The sequence below is a fragment of the Erithacus rubecula genome (genome assembly GCF_903797595.1).
Source record: "Erithacus rubecula genome assembly, chromosome: 6".
In the NCBI taxonomy this organism is placed as follows: domain Eukaryota; kingdom Metazoa; phylum Chordata; class Aves; order Passeriformes; family Muscicapidae; genus Erithacus; species Erithacus rubecula.
Window position 1 is genome coordinate 30,513,355 of NC_136688.1, and position 16,788 is coordinate 30,530,142.

Here is a 16,788-nt window from a genome sequence, read left to right on the forward strand (position 1 = left end):
ATCCTTCTATTAGCCAAACTAAGAACTGATTATTAGGAGCATTTTCAAAGCCTGTTGTTTGCTTCGGTTCTCATGTGACCTTAAATAGCTAAGCTTCAAGTCAGGACGTTCGAAAGGTTCATGCCCTGCAAACTGAGTGCTTAAAGTGGCTGAGGTGCCAGAAGGGTCACAACTTTTCCTGGGGACCTGAGGGAACTGGTTTGAGTCCTGTTTAGGTGACTGGATATGCAGAGCCTGTATCCAGAGTGAATATCAACCAGTCAAAGGAATAAAAAGCAGAAAATCTAAAAGTTTGTCGACCTAACCAGTTGTGATTCCAGCAGAGCAGTCAGGCAATTTTTCCATGCCAGAAGGCTCTACTTAGAGATGTGTTAGAGGGCAAGGAGAAATTTAGATAAATACTATTACTAGCTGGAATCACCAAGGTTTTTTACTTTATGCTTTGTGAAATATTGATCCCTTTTGATTTTATGTATCAATTCAGCGTCTTGCATATAACGTCACCTGTGTCTGGAAAAAATAGCTTTACATTAAAAGCTTCCATGTCATACAGATTTCAGGGTGATGATCAGTTTTTCTTTCCTCTTTCCTTCAAGGGCTTTGAAGAGAAAAAGGAAAAAATATCAAAAAGTATAGCTAAGCACTGGCATATTTTACTGATCTGGTACTTTGGTCCATACTTTGATACTTTAATGCTATTTTGTTAGTTCTTCTGTTGAGTGGATCATACAAACTTCTTAGTCTTAGAGACCATTGACAGTAAAATTTAAATTCTTTGGACTGTTTTCAATCCTTGTTTAAATTAGGGTTTAGTTGAGGAGACAGAAGCAAAGCCAGGAGACTGGAATCACACGTTTGGATGAATTTTGATTTGAAAGCAGATAGAAGTAGGACTTTGATCATCTAATAACAAACTCCAGTCACTTGTTTAGGAGGGCTGTATCTTCTGGGCCAGGGTCGTACAAAATATTTTCTTAAGGTCTCTTAAAGCCTTACACCACTGTTTTTAAGGGGTTTTTCTTTGTTCATCTGGCCAAAAGTAGTCATGGTACAGATTGAGGGGAACCATAGCATTAGTGGTCCTAGGGGTGTATTTGGTAAATCTATGCCATCACTAAACCTGTGTGATCAATGCCTGGCCTTCTGGTTTTTTCACTGCTGATTCTTCGTGCTTTCAGCCTTTGCATTTTGTTATATCCTTGCTAAATGGCAGAGCTATCCAGTATCTCATTCACAGTATTCTGTACTTGAACTCTGTAATAATCTCTGTATGATAGAATTAAGAGTAAGAATTCTTTATATCTTGCTGTTTGGCATTTTCTGAGGTCTTAATTTATATTTGTGATTGCTCTTTTATCCAGTTAGACTGTGTATAGTGATTGTATATTTGTAGTTCCATTTAAATCACTGCATTTGGTGCATGTTGTTTTAGAATTCAGGTGAGTGGGTGTGTGTGTGTGCATGTGCATGACATAATATCCTATCAGTTCCTCATTTATCTGCAAAATTAGGCAAAACTAAAGTTAACTTTTATTGTTTCAGTCTGTCATATCTTTCCCCCATTCTTCCTTCTCGGCATGGAAGACAACCTCTGTTTTATCCTCTTCTTTCAGAAAGAACATGGAAAATCTGGTCATGTGGTCTTAGAAAAAATGCTAATTGCTGTGTTCAGATTTTCTTTTCCATCACCCCTGTAAAAGATCATTTATTTGAGAACCTACACCTGCATTCTGGACCCTGTGATGTTGTATGAAATATTCTGTGCTGAAGATGGCTCATTGTTTTCTGACTCTAAGGGAATGTACTTTTTTTATTTCTACAGAGTACCAAGCTGCCATTCTGCATTTAAAGAGGGAACACAAAGAAGAAATTGAAACATTAAAGGTATAATTTTGTAATTATTTACTTTATTTCCCTGACTAGTGCATTTTACAGATTTAAGTGCTGCAAACATACACATTCTATCAAATGTTAAGAATTTAATTCTTTCTTTCTAGGAGTTGTTTTCAGTTGACTCCAGCTCAGCTAAAATTAATTTGGTTAAAATCTATACCTGCACTCATAAATGCTGTTCAAAAGTAGTTTTATTTGTTTCCTCTTTGTAGTTCTCCTTATTGTTGTTCTATTAAATTCTTCCTACTAACACAGCAGTGCAGTATTTTTGCATTGGGACTGCTGTTTAGCTATGTATTTCTTCTCAGTGAAACATATTTCTGTAGAAGCAGTTTTCTGTAATTTTAACAGGAAAATAAGCATGTATGAGACTCTCTGAAGTTTAGTAGTGAGCACTCTGTATCGATCTCTTTTAAAGGAGACTTGACCAACTAGTTATCAAAATCAGAAATAACACAGTTTAGTATTAGAGCTCACTTTCCTTTGGCTGTGGTAAATAAAGTGAAATATTATAAGAAGTTGGTTTTTATCATAAAAGCAGGAACCCAAAGGCAGTATAACTAAATTTTGTGATCAACCCCAGTTAAAATCAACAGCATCTTCCTTTTCTCACCAGTTATGATATATTCTTAGGTACAGCTCCACTGTGTTCTACTATGGGTTCATATGCGAAGTCATTAGTGTACAGGTCATCAATTAAAAACGTTCAGTATTTCCTTTGTCATCACTAAGGCAAATAAAATGGAAAATAAACAGATTTACTAAAAGAGGAATTCTGATAATCCAGTACATTGCTACATTAACTGTGTCATTAGGCAGATCACATTGTATAATGCAAGTATTGAAATTATAAAATTTCAATGAGAACATGTAATGGGGAAGTAAAATTGTATCATGGTTTAATGTAGTAATTTGTTACATTTTATTCTTTAAAGATATAACAGAAAAATGTGATGATATATATCCCAACTATTGAAAATTCTTGGGTTAAATCTGATTTTGTCCTATGCACTGAGAGAACCCTGCAGACAGGAATTTCTCTGAATCAGTTCTTTGACAAACTGATCCAAATCCCATGTCTGCTGTTTATGGAGGTTTGATTATCATATTTGCTCTGAAAAAGGTTAGGAGTGAGATGCTTAGACTTTGTTATTCCAATAAGGCCTAGAAAATGTTGAGAAGTTCTGGAAGTTATATGTACAGGAAAGTTCTCAAAATATTGTTAAACTGCCCTCTAAAGGTGAAAGTAACCAACATTATCTAGATTCTGTCCCTTGAAGCCTTGAAATGAGTGATATGTTTATTCTTTAGCATTAGAAAGTACCATATACTTTTTTACTGTTTCTTTTTGTAGTTTTTTTTTTTCCTTGAGTATGTGACTAGGAATTCCTGATTGGTTTTAAGTCTTCAGTATTTGTTATCACTGTGTTAATTTCCTATAAACTTCATACAGAATACCCAGACTGCAGCCAGGGTTTTATCCATACCTCTGGTTTGTGGGGCTGGTGCTGAATCTGTGAGACTGAAGTTGCAGTGAGTGTAGCAGTCCTGAAAGATACACAACAATCAATGGGTGGGAGGGTGAATTACTGTACTGCATTTTTATTTTGCCATCTGTATGTTATCATCAGAACTTGAAGCTTTGTTCCTTTTTTTTATGTCACTTGAAATCAGCTTTTGTCATATAGTGTGTATACTTATTAAGATTGAAACATGTTACACCAAGTCGATTATGGATGAATCTGTACCATGTCTCATTGCATAACAATTTGTATAACTCTTGAAGTTAATGTATATAATTCAACTGAATCATCCACATGAAAGTAATATCTAAAACAGGTAATGCTTTTGCTGCATTCATAGGATTTCTTGAATTATTCACCTAATATTTACAAAATACTAAATAACATATTTTTAAGACATGGATCGATTTCCGTTCTGTATAAAGTGTTCTGCTTTCCCTGCTCTTGCCACTAGATGTCATCTGAGTCTTTCCAAAAAAGTTCCCAAAAACGTGTGCAGGTTTCATACTTCCTTCTAAACCGAGTGTGGTGTCATCCTGCCTGCTGTTTGTGTATCTGTTCTAGCTTTAGGTTAGAAATTATCTTGCACATTATGAAACTAGAATTGAAGTTTCTCAATCGATAAGTTGTAGCTGTCAACACTGTCATAGCGTTTGTTCAGCAGAACCAAATCTAGTGTATCTAATAACCAACTAAATAGATGACAATAACGCAAATCAAAATAATGTAAATGAACTCCTGACCTCTGAAGGAAAGGAATTTACTTCAAGGTGATATTCTGTCTGCAGTGTTTAATATTTAACCCAGCACATAGCTGCACAAGGGTGTGCCATACATCTTTTTCCTATAAGTTAAATTGATAAAATTAGTAAAGAAGTTTTTCCCTAATGTCTCCTTGTTCCCTTTAGAACAAAGTTAACAAATATCCATTTATCTTTAGTTATGTGGGAGTTTAATACTGCTTTTTGAAGATGGAAGGAAAGTCTTTAGCTGTCCTCTAACCCTGTACCCTATGCATGGGTGTTTTTCTCTGATACAGGTTATTAGGCTTCCACCAGCTCACTAGATCTGTTACATATTTCCAAACTGAGAATATTAGTATCTTCAGGTTTTTATATTACATAATAGTATTGTATAATGCATTTCATATAATAGAGTGTAAGAAATATTAATAGGTATTTGATAAAAATTAATTATAGCTAGCTTATAAATAATTCAATTAATATTATATAATAAAATCCTGTTTTTACATCCCTTAAAATATCTCATGGCAAATTTTTGAAAGAAATACCTGTATAATTGCATCTATCACAGTTATAAACTTATTATTGAAACTTAAGAAGTAGTGAATGGTAATGCAGTTGGTATAAAGCCATGACATTAAGAAAGAGCAAGCTGGCCTCATTTAGAGAAGAATGTATCATGAGGTGTTCATAGTGACCTTTGTGGCCTCCTTAGTAATGTTTGCATTTTTTTTCTTTTTTTGTGGAAGTTCCAAGAGCTGAAATGTAGAAGTGGGTAGAAAGTAATTTCCTTTTCACAGAAGAGCTTCCTTAACTTTGAAAACTATTTCATATCATAAATTGAGATTAAAGACCAGTGTCTCAAAGTGCCCCAGAAAACACTGAAAAATGTGGGAGAAAAAGGAATGTGAAAGGAAAAGTCATAGCACCAGTCAAAATTATCTGATAATTTAAAGATCATTTGTTTTCCCTCATGGTTAATATGCTTCCATTTATGAATGCTTCCATAGCTCTTTAATTATAACATGAATATGACAAAAGGTGTTGCTTCTCTCTGCAACATTTTGTAATTTGTAATTCAGCTGTGGGAGCCAATGGTGAATAGTGTTGAAAGATCTTGTATGCCAGAATGCTTTTCAAAATATCTCTGTATAGAGATGGGAGATTTCAGTTTTATTTTGGCAATTTAAAATGGCTTTTACTTAGATGTAAAAGTAAATTTCATTTCACCTTCAGAGGGTACATCAGAAATTGGATGTTTTAACACTAAATCAAAACATTTTACAATATTTTAATTTGACTAAATATATATATATATATATTTAAAATACATAGATTATTACAGCAAACTGTAGCACTTTTGAGCAGAATAAATTGAAAAAAATCTGACCTGGATCCTCTTAGGGATTTTTTGTTATTCCTTTCTGGAGAAGAAGAAATTTTTTCTCCCCCTCAGTTTTGTGTGTGCGTATGTGAATTCTTGCGTGGGATAGAAATACCATGATTTGTGAGAAGTCATTATGTTTTGAAATCTACTATTAAAATATGGGGTCCAATGATGAATAATGTTGAAAGCTTCAATATGCCACAGTATGTATAAAACCCAAAACTTTGAATACATATGGACTTTGGATATATGCTGACTTTTTGTAATAAAATTTTGCTTCAGGATGCTGAGATTGTTGTTTTTCACTTTTATAAGATTAAATGCATCCATAAGGTGTCTGGTTGCTTCGAGTGTACTTTGTTTCATTTTGTATTCCAGCATGCACATATAGAAGAAAATCTGTATCATGTATGCTTCTCTCTCTGGTGGAGTTGCAGCTCAAAGGAGCAGCCAAGGTCAGCAAGGGTTTATTAGTCAGTCTTTCCTAATGAGCTGTTCAGGCTTTTCAGCATTTCCATGTGGTGAACTGATGAAGGTCTCCCAGCTTGTGGTTAATTATTTATACTAATCTTGCCTAACTTGAAATGTTTCAGTCTTTCAGCTGCTAAATGTGTGGTTACACCACTGTGTGTGTACTGTGTGCCTTTATGAACCTTCTTCTTGGTAACTTTGCCCTCTTGAGAGAATTCTCCCTATTCACTGCAGAGCCTCTCTGCGATGCCAGAGAGGAAAAAATGTAAAGACTGAAAAGAGCATAAAAGTTGTGAGAAAAAAAGACTGAACTTCTATTAAATTGTATTAAAATACTGATTTCAGAACTCCTAAGGCTCTCAGACAATGTAAGCAACAATATGTTTGAAGTTTGCATTTCCTAAAATAGTAAAATCCTAGCAGGAAAAAGAAAATTTCCTATACTAAAAAATTTGCTTAGCCAGTGCTAGAGAAGGTAAGATAGTAGACTACAGAACAAATGAGAGGAGCAGTAACTTTCTAACAGTAACTTTCTACAGCAAGCAGCACTTAATCTCTCTGGAACCACTTGACAATTTCATCTTCGTTCAGAAAGGCAGTTTGGAATTATTCTTCATGTTGTGTGAAGATATTCCCCAGTTCAGTGCTTAGTTAATATTTTAAAAATGTGCACATTACAATTTCTATATCCAAATCATACTCTATAATCACATTTTTTATGATCTTTTAAGCATCCCTGCTGTTCTCTGATACTTGAGCAAAATTTTCCCCCTTCCTCTCCTCCATTGACTTCCTATGTGTCATATTTTTGATGCAATGTATACTTTTCATCCTTATTTTCCTTTAACAATATGTTTACATTGCTAATATTTTCTTATCAGATAGCTTGAACATACCAGAAGATTATTTTTTTTCATTGTTGTGGGTTTTTTTCCATATGGCCACTTGCCATATTGCCATTCTGTTATTTTCAATGCAATTTCACTGCGAGACTTGGATTGTTTAAACTTTGTGTCAGCTGCAGAATGGTGTTAATTCCACATGTTGATCCAAGGATTCTCCTGTTTATTTAAGAAGTTACCACAGACCATATACCCTATATTGAAAACAGTGGAAATCTCTTTAACACTATTTCAGCACATGGACATAGTAGTACAGTGTTAAAATGTGCATAGTGCAGGACAATTTATATCATTTAAACTTCAGCAAGACTGAGTTCCTGCTCAATTTTAGACACATTACAAAATATTCTGCTTAATTAGGGCTAAAACAAAACTCTTAAAATTAATCATAACCTGCTTAATTTTTCATATATTATGGAAGTTAATTTATCCCATCACCTTGCCTTGAATAAATACATTATGCACTCAGAAGAGTAAAGTAGGGCACACACTTTGAACAAGAGGACATTTTATTTTCACAGGTATTGGAGATCTGTGTAACATAGGAAACAATTGTATACAGGAGAAATTGATTTAAGTGTCATCATGGAATTGTAAAAGCCATTAAAAATTAAGTAGTAACAAAGTTATCATTTTGATTTTGAAAACATGTACACCATGCTTTCTTGCCAAAATTATCTGCACTATGAAATTTACACCAGATATTTGTTTAAATCTAGTAGTTGTAAGGCTTTTTTTAATTAAATTTAATGTTATGCTTTTGAAATATTCTGCCTGTAATATTCCTGGTTTTAACAGGAATAGGGACAAATTTGTCAAGGATGAGCGTTTTGCTGATAAAGGGAAAATCTGCCTGAAATTGAAAGTTAAAATTTGTTAAATAAAGCTATTTTTTTTCTAGTATTCAGTAAAGACCTGATTTTAGGAGCTTTTGACTTTGCAAATCTAGTGATCACTGATTACACTCTGGTGTTGAGCAAACTTGAATTGATTTCCACAAAGCCACCAAAGTTGTTATAAAATAACACTGTGTCAAAACACTGAGAGTTGGACATACTATGAAGATGTGAAAGGTACAATTTCAGGTTAAAAATAGTGAGCAGAGATACTAGGACCAGCAGAGCTTATAGCATGCAGTTTTGAGACACTACACTGGCAAGATGAAGGGCAAAAGAGGTAGCCTGGAAATTAGGACAGAAAACAGTGGGAGATAGATTACAAAGACTTGGGTCTGGGCATCACAATACAAGTTTTACTTATATGTGGGCAATATTCTCCAGAATATGTGTCCTGGAATGAATGCAGTCCATTCAGTATTTGGTTTTATTTTTATTGGTCAGTGAGCAATGCCTTCCCTTGCTTTGTTAGTTGAGATTTGATCTCATCACATAAGTAATTTCATTACAGTTTTTCCTACTGTCCTAAGTTTTAAGTTTAGGATGTTTAACTATAAACTGGACTTTACAGTATGTGTTAGGATAGGCAGGTAATCTTATTATTCATAGGCCTAAGGTTTAACAGATCTATTGGGATGCTTACATTTGCAGAAACGTTCAGTCACAGTTAATTTTTAACTTATTTTGAAACTATACATTGAATCCCAGAATTTCAAAGTAGTTTTTTTGTAAAAGAAGGTGTATCATGAGGAAAACTGACTAAAATGACTTGTGACTCATTTTGCAGGAATTCTGCAATTTGAGCAAGTGAAGAATCTGTTTTTCCAGGTCAGCATTATCATGCCTTTACTATACTGGTGTTGTGCTCCTTTATGAGGGCCTTTCAACTTCAGCACACACGGTGCAGAAGTCTTATAAGCTTGCTTCTTACCATTATCCAGTTTTTAACTTTTGTCTGGATCATGGTCCCTGAATGAGATACTAGTTCTGTCAAAGAGAAAGTTTCTGCATAGCAGTACACATGGAAGCATTGATGGGAAGGGGTAAAATTAGGATTGCTGCAATTGCTCCCATTTGAGTAATTGACCAAAGCTGTTTTTTTCTGAGACATTTTAATCTGCAGTATTTTCTTCAAATTTTATAGTGGGTATGTCTAGAGTAGTGTGGTGATGCATAATTAGCATGCAGGATATGTTAGTTTAAAGTAGGTTTGTCTTTTACACAGAGAAATTTCCACAATTAAAGTTCTGCTTATCTATATAGAATCTCCTTTTGTTGTTTCAATTGCACATGAGAACAGTGTTTTGGTGGAGCAGCTAATAATCTCTAAAATTTCTCAGAACTTTTAGCAAAAGTTATGTTCATTATGAAGAGGGAAAATAGTTTCTTAAAGTGTAGAATTACTTTTTTTTTGTTCTTATGGCACTATTTGGCTGAATAATCCCTATTGAGAAGTATTCATTGCTGTTCATTGTGCTTCTATAAATATTTAACTTTATCTTTAGTTACTGTTTTCCATGTGCTTTACTAATAATGCTTTTTGCTTCAGCTTGTACTTAATCCAAATAATTGGTTGCAACTTAGCAACATATATCATTGCTTTCCTCTGTAGTTACAAAGCTTTGTTATAATGGCTGAACTTGTAGCCTGGTTGCCAAAGAAATTAGTTCTTTATATGGTGAAGCAATGTTGACAGTAAACTCTCCTTTCCATCCCCTTTCCGAAAGAAAAGGAAGAAAAGAGAAGAAAAACAAGGTTGCATTACAATTCTGGCAACATCAGCCACACTAATAAAATCAAATTCAATGTTGCTTTACGACTTTGAATTTATGTGACTGCACAGGATCAAAGGATTTGTATCCCACTGGACTGCAAGGTCTATAGTTCATGGCAAAAAACCTCATCAAAAAGAACATTTTAGTAGTAGGGCTTTTCATTTTAATCAGCCACAGTAATAAAAAAGCTGTTAGGTGTCCAAAAACATTCTCCCAAGATCAGAGACAACTTGCTCTCTACTAAATTCAGTTTTCTTATTGGATCCATACTGCCTCTGTAGTTTTTGTCACCAAAACTTCATCTTCAGCTTGTTTTCAGCCATTTTTTGCATTGTTTTCACATTTTACATGCCAAATGTAAAATATGCCACATCATCATGTAATTTCCCTGGCAAAGAAATACTGTAGCTTATCTCAAGTAAATTACCATCAAAACAAATAATTCATGTAGAATTTTAATTATCAGTCTATATTTCTACATGTTGAATTTTAAAGTATTTTGTTAGCAATATTCAGGGGCTTTTTTTCCTCATTGCATATAATCTTCTGAACAACACCACAGAGAGTAGATATTAGTATTTTTGCATCTATACACACACATAGTAACAGAGGCTGTCCTAAGACTATGATAGTAGCTGTAAGTGAGAAGCAGAGTAAGATGGTAACTACAGCCTGTGATAGGAATGTTTGCATTTGGCATGTTTACTGTTCTTGGGCCTAGTTCAACAAAAGTTTGAAATTAGTTTTTTAGCTCATAGTGTGGTTTCGTGCTTTCATTAGCTTCGCCTCACAGAAACTGCACACAATATATCATTTACATTTATTGGTGTGTTGCATGCTGAGTCACCTCATTCCATTCTGCAGAATTGAAATGTTCAGCAGAATTTAACAATATTGAGAGATTTTCCCAATCAAATTGTCCACAAAATTACATTTTCCTAGAAATTTATAGGTTGGTCTCAATTTAGCTGGATACCCATTTTTTACTTATTATGTAGGATTTATATTTCCTAGCATAAGCTATCTTACATTTAGGAAGAAACAACTCATAGTCACTTTCTACAAGTATTGTTGACTTTGCATGGCTTGACAGGTAGCTGCTACTTTTTTGGCAAATTCTAGTGGGTGTGGTATTCTGTTCTCTAGGAATTCACTGCTGCTGTGAATACATGAAAGCTTAAATTGGTTTTGTCAGTTGAATATTTTCATGGGTTTATTATTTTTAAAAACATTCACTCAAATGAGAAACTTCAGTACTATTGGGAATTTTGTAGGTCACCTACTGAAATTTAAAATCTACATAAAATGTTAAATTATCTATTATTAATATTTATTTATTAGTAACCTGAAATTTAGCCCTTTAATCATACATTGTTAACGGTTGTATTAAGTATTATTTAATCTAGTTTTTTAGAATTTTTTCATAATTTGTCTCAAGGAATAACATTGTTTAGCAAATGTGCCTGTGGTAAGAAGTTAGTGAATCTGAGGCATTAACAATTTTCTGTTTGATATAAGTCAGATACAAGAAGAATTTAGATTCTAGTAAGATTTCTCTGTAGGCACAGAGATTCCTACATGTATAGTAGAGTGCATCACTTACCAGGTGGTGAAGTGGATATAATAGGATCCATGAATGTGCTGTGTGCTATGGAATACAATGGACATGATTAAAGATATTTTTCTATATATTTGGATTCATAATGTTTACAGGATCTTGAAAGATTGCCAAGAAATTTCAAAGGCACATTAAGGGTTCTCTCTGATTATTTCATTAGAAGTTACAGAAAAGTAACCTCCCTTTAGGTGGGTTGATCTGAGTAAAATCACATGTAAGTAGGACAGCTCTAGAAAAAGAACTAGAAATTAACTACTGTGAGCTATGCATTATATAACAAAGTTCTCCAAGTGGTTTGGTTTGTTTAATATTAAATGGTTGGATGGTAGTTCTTAACCATGAAAGGACTGAAGGAAGGATGTGTATATGTGCAGGAAACAATACCTAGATTAATGTTACTTGACAGAAACATTTACAGACCAGACACAGGGTAATAAGGAGGAGGAACACGAACTTTAAGGCAACCTGGAGATCACTCTGTGAAGAGCATGGAAAAGAGATAATGGAAGTCCACAAAGAGCAGCTAGAGAAGATGCTGGAGATTAAAAGAATGTTGGACTTCCTGCAGCCCATCATGCAAGGGGCAATTTGTATCTTGTACACAACAGTCTCTTAAAATACATGGTCCTGGTCAGAAAACATCTGCAGTGTCCTTGTCTCATAGATATGCTTTGCATGGCTGTTCATGCTCTTCTGATAGGGATAAAAATGGAAATGTGTTTGTTGCCTTATACTTAGGAGGTCACTAGTGTGAAAGAATCAAAATCCCAGAGTCGTAGATTATGCTGAGTTGTAGGGACCCATGGGGTCCAACTCCAGGCCCTGCCTAGAACACCCAAGGATCTCTCCATGTGCCTGATTCAATTCCTGTTCCCACTGTATTCTACTGTCAGCCTTTGGACAGTTTATTTGTACATACTGACTCTAGTGGATCTATAAGGACAATGAATAGGAAATAGCCAGAGGTTTTGTTTGTTTGTCTTTTGTCCCAACTACTTTTGCTACATTTCCTCTGTAAAGCTGGGTATTTATTATTTTGGACTCTGTATGCATTGGCTACAGGAATATTTAGAGATCTGGGATTGTTTGAGAATGTTCAGTCATTATTTTTTTATTGTGAGGTGTAAGAGCAATTCTTACTGTGTGTCCTTGACAGTGATGATATACCATATGTAACTGTTGTGTTTGTTGAGGTATTTGTTAGAGAGGAATTTTGATTTTTATGTAAACTGGCACGGGTTTAACTTTTTTTTTCCCTCTGGAGAAATCCTTTGCTAAACCTCTGATTGTTGTTAAAATTTAAAACAAATGTATGTTTTTTCAAGGACAGGGATTCAACAAAAAAGAGCTTCTTTTCTTTTGTCAACACAATAGAAGAATAAAAAAGTGTGAACTCTTCCAAAAACTGAAGAGTAAATTACTTAGAATGAACAAAACCAAGTTAGAGGCTCTCTCTGAAAAATTTGTTTTTCCTCTCTTTTCTGTGCACACTACTTTGATGGCCAAAATACTATTAAGAAAGAAAGCTGTGAAATATATTAAAAAAGTTTTTCATTAGCAACTCAGTAATTCTTATATTTTTTTTCCCTTTTTTTTTTTTTTTTTTTTTTTCCTTGTTTAGTATCCTCCTTGCTGGAACATATTCACATCTACTAACTATATCCCAGGATACTTTGTGTCTTCTGTGTTCCCACTTTTTTTTATTTTCATGGCTTGGCATAAGTAACTAATTAGACATAACAATCACTGTATAAAAGTCAGAGAAGGAAATAAAATCGAGCTCACTTTCTCCCTAATATGTTATTTTTCTACTCTAATTAGAGTAAAAACTTGTAAAAGTGTGTGTTTCTCAGTTAAAGAAGAGGTCTGTCTCTGATATACCTAGAACAGCTTTGTTCATTAAATATGTGTCATTTTTACACAGTCACTTTTCAGAGTAGAATTACACTGTAAATGTTAGTGAAAAAGCATTACACATTGACAGTGGAGAATGAACTTGTTAGTTTCAAAGCAAAAGTTCTGCATATTGCTTGTTCAGAGCAGTGTTTTAGAGATTTTTTTTTTTATGTTTTTTTTTTTTTTATGTTTTACTGTTAAAATTCTCAGGATTTTTAAACATTTATGGGGCAAGTAAGTCCTGACTAATAAGTTAGCAACTGGTTTTTTAGTGTAGATTGCTGTAGAAATTTATACTTTCCTTGTCCTCATACATACAAGTTGTTTTACAGCTTTTCATATCAGAGCAGTTCTGTGTCATGTTTAAAAAGGTTTTGTTCACATAAAATCACATTATGTAAAGCAGTTTGACTCTAATTGACTATATTGACTGTAGTTAATGAGACTATAATCTTTCTTTCAGATATCAGAGCACAGAGAAAAGCTACCACATTGGTATTGAGATTTGTCCATGTCAGTCCACATTGCCATTTCAAAGACATTGAGACAGCTTGTTAGTTCCATGAATGAGAGGATTTAGTCTATTGCTTTTGTGATTAATTTATGATTTATCATCTGGTACTCTAATGATTAATGGCAGTATTGTACATTGATTCAATATTTGAAATTTTTCTTCCTTGATCATAGGCTTCATCATTTCCTGGGTCCCATGGGACCAAGAATGAAGGTTCACATTGTCAGAGAATATAATTTGCCTTTTTTCTCTGTATTGTGTCAAGTCACTTAGCAGGTCCCAAAAGGGGAGATGACCAGAGGGGTGGGTGTAAAGGGAGGAAGCAGGAAAGCCAATCCAAACACTCCTGTTGTTTTCCAGGTTACAGTGTATTAATGTTTTTGGGTATTTGCATAATCCACTTTTATCATGTATTTAATAAAAAGAGGTCTTTTTTTTTTTTAGGGGTGGCTCTTATTTTACCCATTAACAGAAGTAATTTTTTAGGAGCAAGATAACACAGACCTTCTAAGCTTAAATATAAAGGTCTGTGTTCAAGGGGTCTGAGAGTCAGCTGGGATCACTTGCTTGGTGAATTGATTTTACCCAAGGGAAATGGATCATGTCCATTTCAATGGCAGATACTAGACAAATCTCAACAAATTAAAGACACTGATTTGTAAGTAAGTTTGCAAGAACCTTCTTTAGTCAGAATCAGAGGTGCAAAAAAGCCTGATTTGGAAGCAATAGACATTTTATCAAGAAGGATAGACAGAACTGCCTGTTTATTCAACCTCTTCAGAATGGATATTGGGTGGAAGCAGAGAGCTGTGGAAGAAAGGAAGAAGAGACATATTAGCCAGGAAGGCTAATTTTAGAATTCAGAATCTAACAGGGCATTTGACAACACTCAAGCTGAATCACGTCTTGCAAAGGAAATTTAAGGGTTCACTGAAAGTAATTTTAAGCAATGGAAACAGAAAGAAACTATGGAAACAAGGGGAGCATTATCCAGTAAGGATGAGGTGGAGACAAAAGACATTGTGGATTGAACCTAGAAAATTAAGACCAAATGAGCTGCCCCAGATTTCAATAGCAGTGATCATGAACACAGGGACAGAGTTTCTTGCAAACTAAAAAAAACACAGCTTTTAGTACTGAATAAAGCACAAAGATTACTTTTTTGCATATGACTAATACATATCCTAATACAGGGTTGATTCAGTCAGTGAGTGATGAGCAGTCCTTTGCAGATCCTTTTCCTTAAATTGCCATACCACTGATCAATCCCTTCTGTAGCTATGAACACTGCAGCATTCTTTCTTGAATTGTAGCATGCATTTTCAGACTGTTTCCTTGTCTGATAAAATTATTGTGAATTCTGAATTTTAACAGTGTACACCAGCTTAATAGCATAGCATTTTTTGCCTATTTAACATTGCAAGAAATAAATGCAATATCAATTTGCCTATTAATTATTGCAAAAAAGATTGTACCAAGGTAAGACAACTTTTTTCAGTAGCACACTGCTGTATGGAGTAGGCTTAAGGTACTCAAGAGGTATGCTCAAATTGATGGTTGAAATGTGATTTCAGCACAAAAGGGTTTTTTTCTTTTAAGTTAGCAATGTGAAGAGAAATAATAATAAGGTTTTATTGAAACATTTATGCCTCAAATACTGTATTTGTAGCAGTAAACTGCAAAAAAATGTATCTCTACTGTTATGGAAATTTAGGCAGCTGTATCAATTTTGTGTATATGTGTGTGTGTGTGTGTGTGTGTGTGTACAGGAGAGGGAATAATATGTCAGTGGCTGACTGGCAAGAGTCACTGATACAATGGAAAGACAATCTCGACAGACCAAGGCTTGGGGGCTTAATTCGATACTCTCTGAAAAAGCAGATTATTGCTGCAAGAAAATGAAATGGTCAAGGGAATAGAAATATGTTCATTGCGATAGTTTAGTTGGTATTGAATGTAGCTATACAATCCAGATTTCTTAAATGAGTGCTGCTGGGAAGCAAGAAAATTTCTATACCAGTCAGCAAAGTTACAAATGCAGTTTTCAAATGAAAAGAAAACCTGCTATCCTTTGTATATAAAGCTTGCTGATGAACATTTCCCACATTGTTCTTTGTAGTGTCTTGCTTTTATACAGCAATTTTTACAGAAATTTTCTTTGATAGGTTTCAAAATCCTCTACCCTTCTTCAGGAATAAATCATTTTCATTCATGCATAGGGTGGCTTTCACAGTTTTCGTTTCAGCTGCATTCTAGTATCTTCTGCTCCTTCAACCTTCTTCCCATACCTTCCTTCCATCAAATATTTTGCTTTCTGCTGAAGTATTTTTCCATTTCATCTTGCCTAAAGTAGTTATGACCAAACTGTTACATTTTGATGATGTTTGCTCTCCATTTGATGCATCATATGACTTTAGAGCATTTTATCTCATTTTAAGAAATATTTTCCAGGAAGCAGACTTTTATTAAGAATATATATGTATTATTTATTCATCCATATAAAAAGTAGTTCATATTAATATTCATATTCTTGTCACTTTTGTTGAAAGTATTATCCTAGGTATATAAGGTAATGCTATTTCGATGAATAATTTTTTGAGATGAAAAGTAATTAAAATAAAAAATTTGTTTTATTATTAAATAGAAGTATTACTTATTTTTTGTAATTACTGTTGCTTTGTAATTTTAGCTTTAATTTTTTTTATGGGTTTTTTCGAGTTATGGAAAATAATCATTCTGAAAATTAGACAGTTCTGTGTTTTTTCTTGCTTTTCATTCTTTCGCCTCAAATATAATTTTGACTTTAAACTATCAATTTTATATTGTAAATTAAAACTGGAGATCTGGAAAGTCTTGTAATACTAACACAGTTGCTTTTATGCCCATTTAAATGCAATAAATAGTTTTGTTAGATACTGTGCTTGTTTTACAGCGTGTTTTTAAGGTGGCTTCAGATTTACTGCTGGGAAAATCTTTAACGTTCAAAGTAAATTGTTCTGTGAGGGAGTTTTTGATGTCCAATAGGAGCAAAGGACTATGATATAAAAAAAAAAAAAGTTAAATTCCTTAAGGCAAACTGACTTCATTACCTCATTTATGGATCAGTATGCCAAGTTTAAAAAGAAAGGCAATTTCTTTGAATCAATTCAAATGGCAGAAAATCTTGTGAT

At 33.9% G+C, this 16,788-nt stretch overlaps 1 protein-coding gene across 4 annotated transcripts in view; it reads left to right on the forward strand.

Annotated features, from left to right (window-relative positions):
- FMN1 (formin 1) overlaps positions 1-16,788 on the forward strand; it is a 170,747-nt gene that overhangs the window by 67,895 nt on the left and 86,064 nt on the right. For all 4 annotated transcript variants that reach the window (XM_079308080.1, XM_079308082.1, XM_079308081.1 and 1 more), the window contains one exon: positions 1,823-1,884. In XM_079308080.1, the coding sequence (XP_079164206.1) occupies positions 1,823-1,884 (62 nt within the window). The remainder of the gene's footprint in view (positions 1-1,822; positions 1,885-16,788) is intronic.